The sequence below is a fragment of the Triticum aestivum genome, chromosome 7D, assembly GCF_018294505.1.
Source record: "Triticum aestivum cultivar Chinese Spring chromosome 7D, IWGSC CS RefSeq v2.1, whole genome shotgun sequence".
Taxonomy (NCBI): Eukaryota; Viridiplantae; Streptophyta; class Magnoliopsida; order Poales; family Poaceae; genus Triticum; species Triticum aestivum.
In genome coordinates, this window is record NC_057814.1 from 207,462,396 (window position 1) to 207,480,474 (window position 18,079).

Consider the following 18,079-nt stretch of genomic DNA (forward strand, 5'->3'; position numbering starts at 1 on the left):
TCATGAATTTAGTCCTGATAGTTTTTGCATATCTATGTTGTTGTAGATCAATGGCCCGTGCTACCGTTCCTTTGAATTTTAATGCATTCCTAGAGAAAGCTAAGTTGAAAGATGATGGTAGCAACTACACGGACTGGGTCCATAACTTGAGGATTATCCTCATAGACGCACAGAAGAATTACGTCCTGGAAGCACCGCTAGGTGCAAGGCCTGCTGCAGGAGCAACTCCGGACGTTATGAACGTCTCGCAAGCTAAAGCTGATGACTACTCGATAGTTCAGTGTGCCGTGCTTTATGGCTTAGAATCAGGACTTCAAAGACGTTTTGAACGTCATGGAGCATATGAGATGTTCCAGGATTTGAAGTTAATATTTCAAGCAAATGCCCGAGTTGAGAGATATGAAGTCTCCAACAAGTTCTATAGCTGCTAGATGGAGGAGAACAGTTCTCTCAGTGAACACATACTCAGAATGTCTGGGTACCATAACCACTTGACTCAGTTGGGAGTTAATCTTCCTGATGATAGTGTCATTGACAGTTCTTCAATAACTGCCACCAAGCTATAAAGGCTTCGTGATGAACTATAATATGCAAGGGATGGAAAAGACAATTCCCGAGCTCTTCGCGATGCTTAAGGCTGCGAAGGTAGAAATCAAGAAGGAGCATCAAGTGTTGATGGTTAACAAGACCACTAGTTTCAAGAAAAAGGGCAAAGGGAAGAAGGGGAACTTCAAGAAGAATAGCAAGCAAGTTGCTACTCCCGGGAAGAAGCCCAAGTCTGGACCTAAGCCTGAAACTGAGTGCTTCTACTGCAAAGGGACTGGTCACTGGAAGCGGAACTGCCCCAAGTTTTTAGCGGATAAGAAGGATGGCAAAGTGAAAGGTATATTTGATATACATGTTATTGATGTGTACCTTACTAATGCTCGTAGTAGCGCCTGGGTATTTGATACTGGGTCTGTTGCTCATATTTGCAACTCGAAACAGGGGCTACAGATTAAACGAAGATTGGCTAAGGACAAGGTGACGATGCGCGTCGGAAATGGTTCCAAGGTCGATGTGATCGCCATCGGCATGCTACCTCTACATCTACCTTCGGGATTAGTTTTAGACCTAAATAATTGTTATTTGGTGCCAGCGTTGAGCATGAACATTATATCTGGATCTTGTTTGATGTGAGATGGTTATTCATTTAAATCGGAGAATAATGGTTGTTCTATTTATATGAGTAATATCTTTTATGGTCATGCACCCTTGAAGAGTGGTCTATTCTTGTTGAAACTCGATAGTAGTGACACACATATTCATAATATTGAAGCCAAAAGATGCAGAGTTCATAATGATAGTGCAACATATTTGTGGCACTGCCGTTTAGGTCATATTGATGTAAAGCGCATGAAGAAACTCCATTCTGATGGACTTTTGGAATCACTTGATTATGAATCACTTGGTACTTGCGAACCATGCCTCATGGGCAAGATGACTAAAACTCCGTTCTCCGGAACAATGGAGCGAGCAACAGATTTGTTGGAAATCATACATACTGATGTATGTGGTCCGATGAATGTTGAGGCTCGCGGCGGGTATCGTTATTTTCTCACCTTCACAGATGATTTGAGCAGATATGGGTATATCTACTTGATGAAACATAAGTCTGAAACATTTGAAAAGTTCAAAGAATTTCAGAGTGAAGTGGAAAATCATCGTAATAAGAAAATAAAGTTTCTACAATCTAATCTCGGAGGCGAATGTTTGAGTTACGAGTTTGGTCTTCATTTGAAACAATGTGGAATAGTTTCACAACTCACGCCACCTCGAACACCACAGCGTAATGGTGTGTCCGAACGTCGTAATCGTACTTTATTAGATATGGTGCGATCAATGATGTCTCTTACCGATTTACCACTATTGTTTTGGGGTTATGCTTTAGAGACGGCTGCATTCACGTTAAATAGGGCACCATCTAAATCCATTGAGACGACACCATATGAACTGTGGTTTGGCAAGAAACCTAAGATGACGTTTCTTAAAGTTTGGGGTTGTGATGCTTATGTGAAAAAGCTTCAACCTGATAAGCTCGAACCCAAATCGGAGAAGTGCGTCTTCATAGGATACCCAAGAGAAACTGTTGGGTACACCTTCTATCACAGATCCGAAGGCAAGACATTTGTTGCTAAGAACGGATCCTTTCTAGAGAAGGAGTTTCTCTCGAAAGAAGTGAGTGGGAGGAAAGTAGAACTTGACGAGGTAGTTGTACCTTCTCTCGAATTGGAAAGATACCTACACCAATAAGTGAGGAAGTTAAAGATGATGATCATGAAACTTCAGATCAAGTTACTACCGAACCTCGTAGGTCAACCAGAGTACGTTCCGCACCAGAGTGGTACGGTAATCCTGTTCTAGAAGTCATGTTACTAGACCATGATGAACCTACGAACTATGAGGAAGCGATGATGAGCCCAGATTCCGCGAAATGGCTTGAGGCCATGAAATCTGAGATGGGTCCATGTATGAGAACAAAGTGTGGACTTTGGTTGAATTTCCCGATGATCGACAAGCCATAGAAAATAAATGGATTTTCAAGAAGAAGACTGACGCTGACGGTAATGTTACTGTCTACAAAGCTCGACTTGTTGTGAAAGGTTTTCGACAAGTTCAAGGGGTTGACTACGATGAGTCCTTCTCACCCGTAGCGATGCTTAAGTCTGTCCAAATCATGTTAGCAATTGCCGCATTTTATGATTGTGAAATTTGGCAAATGGATGTCAAAACTGCATTCCTTAATGGATTTCTTAAAGAAGAGTTGTATATGATGCAACCAGAAGGTTTTGTCGATCCTAAAGGTACTAACAAAGTGTGCAAGCTCCAGCGATCCATTTATGGACCGGTGCAAGCCTCTCGGAGTTGGAATATACGCTTTGATAGTGTGATCAAAGCATATGGTTTTATACAGAATTTTGGAGAAGCCTGCATTTACAAGAAAGTGAGTGGGAGCTCTGTAGCATTTCTAATATTGTATGTGGATGACATATTGTTGATTGGAAATGATATAGAATTTCTGGATAGCATAAAAGGATACTTGAATAAGAATTTTTCAATGAAAGACCTCGGTGAAGCTGCTTATATACTGGGCATCAAGATCTATAGAGATAGACCAAGACGCTTAATTTGACTTTCACAAAGCACATACCTTGATAAATTTTTGAAGAAGTTCAAAATGGATTAGTCAAAGAAAGGGTTCTTGCCTGTGTTACAAGGTGAAAAGCTGAGTCAGACTCAATGCCCGACCACTATAGAAGATAGAGAGAAAAAGAAAGTCATTCCCTATGCCTCAACCATAGGTTCTATCATGTATGCAATGTTGTGTACCAGACTTGATGTGTGCCTTGCTATATGTTTAGCGGGGAGGTACCAAAGTAATCCAGGAGTGGATCACTGGACAACGGTCAAGAACATCCTGAAATACCTAAAAACGACTAAGGATATGTTTCTCGTTTATGGAGGTGACAAAGAGCTTGTCGTAAATGGTTACGTCGATGCAAGCTTTGACACTGATATGTATTTATATTGAATGGTGGAGCTGTAAGTTGGTGCAGTTCCAAGCAGAGTGTCATGGCGGGATCTACGTGTGAAGCGGAGTACATAGCTGCTTCGGAAGCAGCAAATGAAAGGAGTCTGGTTGAAGGAGTTCATATCCGATCTAGGTGTAATACCTAGTGCATCGGTTCCAATGAAAATCTTTTGTGACAATACTGGAGCAATTGCCTTAGCAAAGGAATCCAGATTTCACAAGATCAAACACATCAAGAGATGCTTCAACTCCATCCGCGATCAAGTCAAGGAGGGAGACATAGAGATTTGCAAAATACATATGGATCTGAATGTTGCAGACCCGTTGACTAAGCCTCTTCCACGAGCAAAACATGATAAGCACCAAGACGCCATGGGTGTTAGAATCATTACAATGTAATCTAGATTATTGACTCTAGTGCAAGTGGGAGACTGCAGGAAATATGCCCTAGAGGCAATGATAAAGTTGTTATTTATATTTCCTTATATCATGATAAATGTTTATTATTCATGCTAGAATTGTATTAACCGGAAACTTGATACATGTGTGAATACATAGACAAAACATAGTGTCCCTAGTATGCCTCTACTTGACTAGCTCGTTAATCAAAGACGGTTAAGTTTCCTGACCATAGACATGTGTTGTCATTTGATGAACGGGATCACATCATTAGGAGAATGATGTGATGGACAAGACCCATCCATTAGCTTAGAATAATGATCGTTATGTTTTATTGCTATTGCTTTCTTCATGACTTATACATATTTCTCTGATTATGAGATTATGCAACTCCCGAATACTGGAGGAACACCTTGTGTGCTATCAAACATCACAATGTAACTGGGTGATTATAAAGATGCTCTACAGGTGTCTCCGAAGGTGTTTTTTGGGTTGGCATAGATCAAGATTAGGATTTGTCACTCCGAGTATCGGAGAGGTATCTCTGGGCCCTCTCGGTAATGCACATCACTATAAGCCTTGCAAGTAATGTGACTAATGAGTTAGTTACAGGATGATGCATTACGGAACGAGTAAAGAGACTTGCCGGTAACGAGATTGAACTAGGTATGAGGATACCGACGATCGAATCTCGGGCAAGTAACATACCGATGACAAAGGGAATAACGTATGTTGTTATTGCGGTTTGAGCGATAAAGATCTTCGTAGAATATGTAGGAACCAATATGAGTATCCAGGTTCCGCTATTGGTTATTGACCGGAGATGTGTCTCGGTCATGTCTACATAGTTCTCGAACCCGTAGGGTCCGCACGCTTAACGTTCGATGAGGATTTGTATTATGAGTTATGTGTTTTGGTGACCGAAGATTGTTCGGAATCCCGAATTATATCATGGATATGACGAGGAGTCTCGAAACGGTCGAGAGGTAAAGATTGATATATTGGACGATGATATTCGGACACCGGAATGGTTTCGAAAAGGTTCGGGTATATTTCGGAGTACCAGGGGTTACCGGAACCCCCCGGGGAAGTATTGGGCCTACATGGGCCTTAGTGGAGAGAGAGGGGAGCCTGCAAGGGGTGGTGTGCGCCCCCCTCCAAGGGAGTCCGAATAGGACAAGGAGGAGGGGCGCGGCCCCCTTTCCCTCTCCCTCCCCTTTCCTTCCTTTTCCCCCTCCCCATGGCGCGCCCCCTTGGTGGCCGGCCTCCTCCTCCCCTCCTTTATATACGGGGGCAGGGGGCACCCCATAGGACATCAGTTATTCCCTTAGCCATGTGCGGTGCCCCCCTCCACAGTTTACTCCTCCGGTCATAGCGTTGTAGTGCTTAGGCGAAGCCTTGCGCGGATCACATCACCATCACCGTCACCACACCGTCATGCTGACGGAACTCTCCCTCGACCCTCTGCTGGATCAAGAGTTCGAGGGATGTCATCGAGCTGAACGTGTGCTGAACTCGGAGGTGTCGTACGTTCGGTACTAGATCGGTTGGATTGTGAAGACGTTCGACTACATCAACCGCCTTAACCTAACGCTTTTGCTTTCGGTCTATGAGGGTACGTGGACACACTCTCCCCCTCTCGTTGCTATGCATCTCCTAGATAGATCTTGCGTGAGCGTACGGAATTTTTGAAATTGCATGCTACGTTCCCCAACAGTGTGAAAGTCCGGCCTTTGACGAATCACGGAAGACATGGCCTTGTTGAAAGGCATGATGGCCTTGAGGAACTTGCGCTTGATCCAAGTGTCATCTGTATCCTTGCTTCCATGATCTTGGAGAGAAACCGCAAGAGTTGTCACCCTCCGGTAAAGATCACGTGGATCCTCGTCTTCAAGCATCACAAATTCATCGGCCTCATCAAGGACCACTTCAAAGTTGGACCGTTGGATGTTTGAGCTCCCCTTGTACATGGAAATAATGTGCTCCCAACAATCCTTTGCACGAGTGAAAGGTCGTAGGTGCGATAGATCTTCGGGAGGGACCGCTTCTTGAAGAATGAACAATGTGGAGTGATTGTATTGATTGTCCACTTCTTCTCTTGGAGTGAAGTTGTTGGATCATGCGGGTAGAATCCTTGCTCAATGATTCTCCAAAGGTTAGTTGAGCAATGATTCAAATGAGACTTAATGCGAAAGACCAATTAGCAAAATCACCCTTAACAAGCTTGGGAGGAGGACCATGAATATTGATGCGAGCTGTGGGGACCGGTCCTCCATAGACCGGGGGAGGGGGAATTGAGGCAAAGGTTCCCCTCCCATTCTTGTCATGAGGGGAAGGAACATGAGTACCTTTAGCCGTTTCCTTGGCGGAATTGGCCTCCGACTCCGATGCGATGGGATTAACCACAAGCAAGGGGTCAGGAGTGGATTTCATCCCCTCAAGTAATTCTTTAATCATGGACTTGACTTCGGTCGTCATAGACGTCTTAACTGAAGTCGTAGCTTCATTTAAGTCGTCTTGAGTGATCAAAGTCAACTCCACGACCCCGGGCACTTCCTCCTTGATTTCAACCATACTCTTCGGGTGGTGAAACCCTTAATAAAGAGACGAGGCTCTAATACCAATTAAAAGGATCGATATGGTTGACTAGAGGGAGGGTGAATAGGCAACTACCAATTTTTAGCTTTTCTTAACAAATTAGATTAAGCAATAAATAGTTTGTCTAGATGTGCAACTAGGTGAGCAACCTATATGATGCTAACAACAACAACAACAACAAGTGCAAGCAAAAGATACAACACAATAATAGCTTGCACAAAGTAAAAGGAAGAGATAACCACAAGTGGAGCCGGTGGAGACAAGGATGTGTTACCGAAGTTCCTTCCCTTTGGGGGGAAGTACATCTTCGTTGGAGCGGTGTGGAGGCACAATGCTCCCCAAGAAGCCACTAGAGCCACCGTATTCTCATCACACCCTCACACAATGCGAGATGCTGGGATTCCACTAGTGGTGCCCTTGAAGGCGGCGACCGAACCTTTACAAACAAGGTTGGGGCTATCTCCAAAACTTGATTGGAGGCTCCCAACGAAACCACGGAGCTTCACCATAATGGAATGTGGCTCCGAGGTGACCTCAACCGTCTAGGGTGCTCAAACACCCAAGAGTAACAAGATCCGCAAGGGATAAGTGGGGGGAATCAAATTTCTCTTGGTGGAAGTGTAGAACCGGGCCTTCTCAACCAATCCCTAGAAAATCAACAAGTTTGATTGGCTAGGGAGAGAGATCGGGCGAAAATGAGCTTTGGAGCAACAATGGAGCTTGGGGGAAAAGAGGTAGGTCTTTTTGGGGAAGAAGACCTCCTTTTATAGTGGGGAGACCAATCCAACCGTTATCCCCTCCTCAACCCGCACAGAGTGGTACTACCGCTCGGGAGAGCGGTACTACCGCGAGCCCCAGCGGTACTATCGCAGAGACACTGGGCAAGGGCCTCGGAGGGGGAAGGGACACGGGAGAGCTGGCCCTGAGAGGCACTAGCAGCGGTGGTAGGGCGGTACTACCGATTGCAAGCGGTACTACCGCGCCTACTGCCGCTCCTACTGCCGCTCAACCCGACACGAGAAACTACGTCCTCGAATCGAGGCGGTACCTGCACGGAACCGGGGCAGTACTACCGCTTATGGCCACGAGCAGTACTACTTTTGTGAAACGGCGGTAGTACCGCTTGAGGCCATAAGTGGTACTACCGCTCTGGTTCGGTGGTACTACCGCTGGCTCCTCTCAAGACCCACTTCCGAGATAACGGCACACTCTAAGAAGGGGAAAGGAGCTGGTGGTGCAAGAAGGATGTGTACGTGTTGATTCCACCCTAGCCTTTCCGATACGGACCCCTCTTGATAGTACGGTGTCTCCTACGACTCAAGACCACCAAAACTGAAACGAAAGAGACTACACCATCTTCACTTTGAGCTCCGAGGGGAAATGAATCGTCTCGTGCCAATGAATAAATATCTGAAAGCTCAATGCACACGATTAGTCCGCAAAAGCATTGCCATCAATCACCAAAACCAGAGAGACATGCCCTAACACCTGTGATGGTGAGGTTACAGTTTCTCGTCATGTTGCGTGATTCCGTCTGAGATGCTTCAGATCTAGCAAGGGTTTAACAGTGATGAATGTGGCTTCAGGGCGTTGGTCCTTAAGGGCACGTGCATGAAGACTTTCCGGCTGTCATCGACAAGCTCAAACTGGCTCCGGTAGGGAGCGACGACGGCGGCTCGTTCTGACGGTAGTACTGGTCGTTTGATGGTCTCAAAATCTCGATGTAACTTTTATTATGTTTGAGATACTTTGTACTTACGATGAACTTTTATTAGAGATGCAATCCCTTTTATGTGGATATAACTTCTTAGGGATTGGTTAGAGATGCTTATTAGAGCAAGTACAATAATCCTACATAAGCAGGTTGTAAGAGTTAAAATATTATATTTCTACTGGCATGGAGGGGAGAGAAGAGGGGAGGAAAGAGGAGCCAGCTACAATAAGAGCAAGCTGCAGCACGTGCTCCTAGGCACTATGTGAGAGTGAAAGGTGGGCCATGTATTAGTAAAGTAGCACATCTTTATATACTAGGTGACACCCCGCACCTTGTTGCGGGAATAGTGTGCAACATTTTCAATGAGATTCACTGCATGAAACATGAATATTTTGAGTAGTAAGAGCTAAAACTGATAATACATATTAGTTATTGTATTTGATTATTGTATAGTGGTAAAATATTTATTAAATATAAATAACATAATGAAATGAAAATACTCATGTATGTTTACATGTTGAGGTGAGTCCTTTTCCATACATGTTGCATGATGATGTGGCATGCTTGTATGTTGAAACAAATAGGGTAGTGGAGGTGGGCTTTTCCCATGCATGTTCTATGATGAGGTGGCATGCTTGCATGTTGAGAGAAATAGATTAGTGGGGGCTAGCTATTTAGATATAGAAGATAACTATTGTACGTGCGGGCTATAAAGTTGGTTATAGATAACATGTCAACATCATATGGCCATCAGCTGGCTGTACTATTAACCATGCTCTTATAGCATCTCCAACAGCCGCGCGATATAAGCGCTGCGCTGGAAAATTCTGTTTTTTGCGCGCGTGCAGCCGCTCCGGGAGCTCCAGCGGAGGCGCAAAAAACGCACGCGCGGCATAAGTGGTTCAGCGCGCGGGGCAAAACGGCATCGCGCGCCGCTTATTTCCGGCGCCCGCTCCCACGCGCTGCACACTCGAGCGCCCGCGCCGCATCCTCTTCGGCAGCGCCGCTTTCGCCCCTCCCGCGCCGCCGTCGGCGAATTTGCTCGATGGACGGCCGTGCCGACATCCCCCTCACCCCTTTCTACACCCGCGACCCCTCCGCCGCCGTCGCCACTGGCGGCGGTGCAAACCCTAGCGCGGGGAGCTTTGGCTTCGCCTCCGCCGGTGCTCCTCCAAGCACCGGTCTCGCTGCGGGCTTTTCATGGCGCCACAGACGACCTAGGCGGCGGGTGGCGTCGCACGGATGCCCGCCGTGAAGCCACGTGACCTTTTCATGGTGCCATTTGTTTGTGTGAACTTTATGTCATGAACTTGGTTGGATGATTTTGAACTTTGGATGATGATGTGATGCGGCATGATTTTGAACCTTTTATGTCATGAACTTGTTTGGGTGATTTTAAACTATGCTATGTCTTGTTTTGATGTTTGAAATATCACCATATTGTCTCCAAAATGAACATATTACAAACGCCGGCTGCTCTCGCGCGCTGTAGTTTAGCGCGTCTGCTGGAGCGGCGCGCGCGCAATTTTTTGCAGCGGCCGCTGAAGCCAGCGCTCCTCGGCGTGCAAAAACTGGCTATAGAGGCGCTGTAAATGTTTATTTAGCACGCCACGTGTTGCACGCATGCTGGAGATGCTCAATGGGAGTAACTTGAGCAATAACATTAAGTCCAACTCAGCAAATTTGCTTATGTGGCAATGAGTTAATGAGGAGAGAGATAATTACAGTAACTTAACTAGTTACTGTAACATCACATGTCTCAATGCAATATGAATCTATAACCTAATAAATAAACATATGCATGACACCACATTTATGTTACTACCCATTATGAAGATAATAATATAGTCTAGGGATATGTGTATATTACATGTTACTCCACCAGGCGGGCGGGGCGGGGGATCCGGCTGAGAAAGCGAGAAAATAAAGAAGCGGAAAACCAGGGGAAACAGTGAAGGAAAGCAGTTGTCGCTGGTCAGAGCAGTAATCGCTCCTATTTCCACACTACACGAAATGGGGGCAAAGCACCAGCGCGGCGGAAACAGTACCGCGGCACAGACTGCGCCATCACCACCAGTCCATCTCGCCCCAAAGCCCAGAGGCTCCTCCACTCGCCTTTCCCCTCCCCTCCGCCGCCGCCTCCTCTCCCTCGGCGCAGCATCGCCCCCTCGATCCCGCGCTCCCCCGGCCAGTTCGCGGTCTCCCGCCGCGATTCCGCGCGGTGGGACGGCCGATCCGGCCGGGCCCTGTTCGTGTGGTGTGGGCACGTAGCTCGCTCGGATTCGCGGGGAGAATCGGCGGCCGGATCGTACGATGGGCAGGTTGGTGGCTTGAGCTTCAGTTATTGCTAATTGTGAGTGTGATTTCGTGGTAGCCGTGTGGGGGCGCTTGTGCTTCCCGGAATTGCATGCGGTGCATGCGTGTCTCGAGGCTTCAGTTTGTGCTCCCGTTCGTGGAATGTGCGATCCGGTTCTAGGAGGTCCGAATTTAGGCCGTTTTTTGTGAGAATTTTCGCTGGTGGGGTTAGTGCTAGTCTACTGTCTAGTTGATCGTACAAGTGTTCTAGGTGATTGTATAAGTTAGGCCAACAGAAGTAAAAATGGTAGAGAAGATTTGATACGTTTACTGTTTGGAAGAGAAGGGCTAGAAGGACTTATTTATCCAATGTCATGTTCATACTTCTGGACCGTGTGGTTAGTTCGATCACTGGAGGCAATGTTGCTTATGGCATATACGATACAGTAATGTAGGGTTTTCTATATTTCAGTGGTTTAATTCCTGGCATGCATCATTTTTTCTGTATGACAATTCATGAACAGTGATTTCCAAGTTGAACTATTGGTGAATATTGGGTTCTATCTCGCTGATATGTGCTTGTTTACACCTTCTTTTTACAGTGATCTTCTACTGGATAGTGTGGTATTGTGCTGAAATCACCGCGGACTCTCTTTTGTGACTGTCTCTGATACTGATTGGTGTATTGGGCCTCTTCTTCTTCATCATCAATGGGCATTGTGAAGGTTGCAAGTGGTGCGCCTATAGCGAAGAGTGGTTACAGCCGTGAAAATGAGGACCTTACACAAGAGGAGAGATTACTGCTTGAGAGCTTTCCTAGTCAAGGTTCTGCCGATGACTGCGAACATGCGGAGGTCGATTGTGAGCTTGCAATGTCTGGAGGCCAGTTGTGCAATGTGCCTTATGGGCTTTATGATCTGCCTGGGTTAAATGACATACTGTCTCTGGAGACGTGGAACTCATGTCTAACAGAAGACGATAGATTCCGTCTAGCAGCATACCTCCCGGACATGGACCAACATGACTTCTTTACGACAATGACGGAGCTCTTGAGTGGCAGTGCTATGTTCTTTGGGAGTCCACTTAGAGGGTTTTTTGACAGATTGAACGGTGGATTTTATTCTCCAGAAGTTTCTCGGGCACGAGAATTACTGATGAACTTTCAGAGACGAAGGTATTATCATTTTCTGAAGTTGTATCATGATGGCATTGTTTGGAAGTTTGCGTGCATGGACAAGCTGTGGAGAAGAAATCTTGTGGATACTAGTCTTGAGGAGAAGATTCACATTTGGCACAACTGGATACAAGAGAAGCTTCTCACATTTGCAGATCCAAACAGTTCTCCTTTGAATGCAAGACTATCAAATATTGGTGAGGTTGAAGCTGCCAGTTTTGCACCATTGAAGCGAGCTAAACTTATAGAAGGGACATCAAGTACCAATTGGTCAGCCAAATACAAGGAGATAGTCCATGGAGCAAAATCAGTGGAAATTAGCTCATTGAATAGTCACATTTTTCACCTTCGAGATGTGCCCGGTGAAAAATGTACCAAACCACCAAAAGTCGTGCTTAAAGCAAATGCCGACAGTGATTCCTTTGCTCATGGCAATGCAGGAATACATCATACACCAGGACTGATCCCACTCGCTCAGCTGGGAGTGCAGGTCTCCACCTTTTCTCCTTATGCTTTTTCACAGCATGTACATAATTTTTCTGTGAATCCATCTTATCCTTTATACATAAACACAAGGAGAAGTTCTTTAGGCAGTTCAAGCTCAAAAGCCTGGCAGTCGGAGGGTGCACTAGAAACTTACCCTATCTTGGTCAAAAGCCCATTTGGAGTCCAGCATGCTGTTTTAGAGGATCTCAAAACAGGCAACCATTCTGCAGCGTTGAGTGGGTATCAGTCAGCAGCTAAACCTATCACAGCATATTCAGATGAAGGAAACGACACAAGAGAATCCCTCCATGAGAAGAACCTTTTGAAGAACTTTGGTCGGCCGGGTGCCATGGTTCCTGAAAGTTCTCCTGGTCTGTATGTGAGAACCGCCATTGGCCACGAGACGAACGGATTGATGAAAATGTCCAACCCAGGAAATGCTGACATTATTTCTGAGATGCTTACCCTTGGTGCAAGCACAAACCCACCTTATAACTTCCCGATGCAGTCTGAAACAGTGCTCAAACAGCATCATGATGGACTGAAGACGAAGGCACCTCCTTTCATGAACTCTGCTACAAGAGTTGAAGGACATAGATTCCCTTACACATACACAAGGAGGAAGCCACACAGGGCGGTCGACCTCGTGGATCCTGTTGAGACGCCGACCATGGTGGGTTCAGAGACAGCGAGTGGGCTGGCTAGCATGGCAAATGTAAAGGCGAAGGGCATCAAACTTTGAAGTTTGCGAGCAACAAACAAGGAGATCTGATTATAGAGATGGGGAGTTGGCTTAGCATCTAGCTAACATAGTAAATAAGGGGAATGTTTTGCTTTCGGTTGCGAAGTCGAATTGGCTGAAGCCTCCCTTTGTTACAGTATCATTCGGTATCTCAATAGAACAAGTAGTTAACAATCCTGTTAGATGAAATATGCAAAGCAGTCGAGTCTCACACCTAATTATTTTCCAATGACTCTTTGCTGCAATTATATAGTAAATTCTTACGGGCTTCAGATTTCTCTGTGATATCTATATATTTCTGATGTATTATCTCTGTTCTCAATTTTCATTCCGTTCAGTCAACACAGTCTCTAATATATGTCAGCCGTTTATGTGAAATGTAATTGTACTCAACTTTGACGAAAAATGAAAACTAGCAGCGTAGTTTCTACGTGACGAAGCAAATTGACAAGTGTGCTATACTTAAATACAATCTATGTAGGACTGAATTTTCACAGATTCATCGGTTCAGAGTTCGAGATTTGAAACTTGAAATTCGTGTTATCTCTAGCATCAACCAGAGAGGATAATAAAGTATAAACCAAACCATGCCACCATCTTATATTACCTTATCAATGGATTAAGGCATGCCAAAGAAAAAACTTGAATAAAATCATATTATATCCTGAATTCTTTTTAAGTTGTGATCCAAAAGGAAGATGAAGGAACTTCAAAGAACAATAGGCATGAGAGGCATCCGGAAAGCTCAAACCAAAACCTCTTCTAGTGATAGAATAGGAACCGAGGTCTTTAGGCTTCCATCATTTTCCCGTGCCTACTGCTCTTAGAGCATCTCTAGCAGACCCTTTATATTCGGGCGAACGGTAAAAACCCGCGATACGGGTTTGTCCCATTTTTTGGGCCAGACCAGAGCCCGTATATTCGCTCAGCCCGTCAAAGATTTTACAGTGGCCCGCAAACCGCCCCCGCCCACGCGGTATATCTACGGGTTTGCCGCGAGTATACGGGCCGAAACCCTATCCCTCCGCCGCCGCGATTCCCCAACCCCTCTTCGATTTCTCGCCGCCGGTGAGCTTAAATCCACCGCCCCCGCCCACCGATCTGCGACGATGTGGAGCTCTGGCCGGCGCGATGGCGGCGGCGACCTGGAGCGCAAGCGTTGCATCACCGTTGACGCAGCGCGCAAGCGCGCGGCCAAGCGCTACACGAACTACGGGTTCTCGGTGCCGGCGTCCCTTCTCCGCTCCGCGCCGTCAAGATCGAGCCGGGGGAGGAGCGGCCGTGCGGGCGCGGCGTCATCGGCCCGAAGGACTACCTCGTCGGGCTCGACACGGACGCCTTCGAAGCGGCGCTCATCGAGCGCACTGTGCTACTTCTTGAGTTTGTGTTGGTTTTTCCCTTGAAGAGGAAAGGGTGATGCAGCAAAGTAGAGATAAGTATTTTCCTCGGTTGAGAACCAAGGTATCAATCCAGTAGGAGGAACACACAAGTCACCAATGGTTGCACCTACACAAACAAACAAATACTTGCACCCAACGCGATAAAGGGTTGTCAATCCTTCACGGCTACTTGCAAGGATGAGATCTGATAGTGATAGATATAAAAGATAAATAAAATGCAAAATAAGATAAAATTGCAGCAAAGTAATTTTGCATTTTTGAGTTTATAGATCTGAAAATAATATGATAAAAATAGACCCGGAGGCCATAGTTTTCACTAGAGGCGTCTCTCTTGAAAGAAAGCATACGGTGGGTAAACAAATTACTGTTGAGCAATTGATAGAAAAGCGCATAGTTATGACGATATCTAAGGCAATGATCATGAATATAGGCATCACGTCCCTGACAAGTAGACCGACTCATGCCTGCATCTACTACTATTACTGCAAACATTGACCGCTATCTAGCATGCATCTAATGTATTAAGTTAACTAGAACGGAGTAACGCCTTAAGCAAGATGACATGATGCAGAGGGATAGATCCAATCAATATGAACAAATCTCATCTTTTTATCCTTAATGGCAACAATACAAATACATGTCATGTCCCTCTCTGTCACTGGGAATAAACACCGCAAGATTGAACCCATTACAAAGCACCTCTCTCATTGCAAGAAAAATCAATCTAGTTGGCCAAACCAAATCAATAGATCAGAGAGAAATACAAATTATCTTAATCATTCATAAAAGAGTTCAGAGAAGACTCAAATAATATTTATAGATAATCTGATTATAAACCCACAATTCATCGGATCTCAACAAACGCACCGCAAAAGAAGATTACATCGAATAGATATTCAAGAACATCGAGGAGAACATTGTATTGAAGATCAAAGAGAGAGAAGAAACCATCTAGCTACTAGCTATGGACCCGTAGGTCTGTGGTAAACTACACACACATCATCGGAAGGGCAGCAAGGTCGAATCCCCCTCAGACAGAGTACCGGAAAAGGCCTCCAGATGGGATCTCGCGAGAATAGAAACTTGCGGCGGCGGAAAAGTATCTTTGGTGTGCCCCATGGTCTACGGGGAATATTTGGGTATTTATAGAAGAAGAATTAGGGTTAGAGGGGCTACGGGGGGCACAAGCTTGGGGGAGCTCCTCCCCTAGGGCGCGCCCTGCAAGCTTGTGGCCATCCCGTGGCTCCTCTAGCCTCCTCCCAAAGCTTCTAGGGTGTCTTGTGGTCCAAGAAAAATCGTCAAAAAGTTTCGTTCCATTTGGACTTCGTTTGGTATTGATTTTCTGTAAAGGCAAAAACAAGGAAAAAACAACAACTGACACTTGGCACTAGGTTGATAGGTTAGTCCCAAAAATGATATAAAATAACATAATAATGCACATAAAACATCCAAGATTGATAATATAATAGCGTGAAACAATAAAAAATTTACCAATCACACTGCGCGCGAGCAGGAGGAGGAGGACACGCGTCGCCGGCGGGACGAGGAGCTTAGTGACCTCCTCTTCGAGCAGGCGCTCGCCGCCGCGCGCGAGTTCGACACCAAGAAGGCAGCATGGCGCCGCAAGCAGGAGGAGCAAGACAAGAAGTACGTCGACCTTGTCTCCTCTTCCGACGATGATGAGTGAGCGCCGCCGCCACAGCATCACCGCCACACCCGAAGAGCTCCGGCGAGCTCCGATTTTGGCTAGTTTAGGGGTAGGGCGGCATCGCGATGTAAAATAACTTTGGAAATGTAGCGATGATCAAACTATGAATGTAGTATGTGTTCTTCATTTCGCCCGTGAATGCTTTCTTTCAAAATTTATAGTTTCAAATACGGGTTTTGTTCGGCCGCAACCGATTTCACCCCGCAAACATCTGATTTCTTGGTCCTTATCCACGATATAAGGACTGCTGATATGCGAGGTCTATTAGAGATGCTCTTATGCTTCTTTTCTTAACCTTTTTCTCTCATAGAGAACATCTCTTATCACCTCAATATATGTACATATATTTTAGTTTTTCTGCTAATTGATTTAGCAACAAAAAGGAGGAAGAGGAAGGAGCACATAAGAATGATAGGAATGAGTGACCGGTAAGTTAGGCTTTCCTATATCTTCTCATTCCTACTGCTCTTATGCCCTCTCTATCTTACTCTTCCAAGCTCGCATTTGACTCACATTGAATATGTGCACACATGTATGTGTTTTCTAAGTTAAAGCAACCAAGCAAGCCAAAAAAGGAAGAGGAAGGAGTGCTTGAGGACAAAAGGAATGAGAGGCATCGGGAAACACCAAATTGAGTTCTCACCTCCAATACTAGAGGTGAAAACAAAACAAGTCATACTTTCCTCCATGTTTCCATTCCTACTGCTCTTTTTCTCTCTCTTCTCAACTAGCCTTCAAGATCTCAGATTGTCTAAGTATGTCGCACAATTCTCAAAAAAACTTAAGAAATGTACACACAAATATGGACTTCTTCATTATTATATTGTGCAAGCCAAAAAGAAGCAGATGGGATGCTCAAGAACAATAGGAATGGAAGACATCAGGAACCTTAAGGGAGTCAAGTAATGAAGACACTGAGTGCATCCAACATCACTAGACAGTCGATGTCAATGGGTCCTATTGTCTTGTACCATTGATGCAAAGCATGTACATGGAGATCTTCAGCTTCTAGACATTCGGGAAGCAATGCATTTATACAGTAGAAGCTTTAAGTCAAAAAATAGTATAAACTTGGAAATTTAAGCCCGCTAACTGATACGTCCATTTTGCATCATGCTTTTATATCGATATTTATTGCATTATGGGTTGTTATTACACGTTACGTCACAATACTTATGCCTTTTCTATCTTATTTTACAAGGTTTACATGAAGAGGGAGAATGCCGACAGCTGGAATTCTGGGCTGGAAAAGGAGCAAATATTAAAGACCTATTCTGCACAACTCCAAAAGTCCTGAAACTTCACGGAAGTTATTTTTGGAATTAATAAAAAATACTGAGCAAAGAAAGTACCAGAGGAGGGCCACCGACCATCCACGAGGGTGGGAGGCGCGCCCCCTGCCTCGTGGGCCCCCTGGCAGGCCTCCGGTGCCCATCTTCTGCTATATGAAGTCTTTTACCCTGGAAAAATCATAAGCAAGCTTTCGGGAAGAAACTCCGCCGCCATGAGGCGGAACCTTGGCGGAACCAATCTAGGGCTCTAGCGAAGCTGTTCTGCTGGGGAAACTTCCCTCCGGGAGGTGGAAATCATCGCCATCGTCATCACCAACGATCCTCTCATCGGGGGGGGGGGGGTCAATCTCCATCAACATCTTCACCAGCACCATCTCCTCTAAAACCCTAGTTCATCTCTTGTATCCAATCTTTGTCCCAAAGCCTCAGATTGCTACCTGCGGGTTGCTAGTAGTGTTGATTACTCCTTGTAGTTGATGCTAGTTGGTTTATTTGGTGGAAGATCATATGTTCAGATCCTTTATGCATATTAATACCCCTCTGATTATGAACAAGAATATGATTTGTGAGTAGTTACGTTTGTTCCTGAGGACATGGGAGAAGTCTTGCTATAAGTAGTCATGTGAATTTGGTATTCGTTCGATATTTTGATGAGATGTATGTTGTCTCTCCTCTAGTGGTGTTATGTGAACGTCGACTA

The 18,079-nt window shown here is 45.3% G+C and overlaps 1 protein-coding gene across 1 annotated transcript; it reads left to right on the top strand.

Annotated features, from left to right (window-relative positions):
* Positions 1–10,176: 10,176 nt before the first annotated feature.
* Positions 10,177–13,301, top strand: LOC123165783 (uncharacterized). The gene is made up of 2 exons (XM_044583516.1): positions 10,177–10,603; positions 11,180–13,301. The coding sequence occupies exon 2, from the start codon at positions 11,288–11,290 to the stop codon at positions 12,977–12,979; it is 1,692 nt and encodes a 563-aa protein (XP_044439451.1). The 5' UTR covers positions 10,177–10,603; positions 11,180–11,287; the 3' UTR covers positions 12,980–13,301.
* Positions 13,302–18,079: the final 4,778 nt, after the last annotated feature.

Coding starts and splice junctions, on each gene's coding strand:
- LOC123165783 (XM_044583516.1), top strand. CDS start 11,288: ATGGGCATTGTGAAGGTTGCAAGTGGTGCGCCTATAGCGAAGAGTGGT.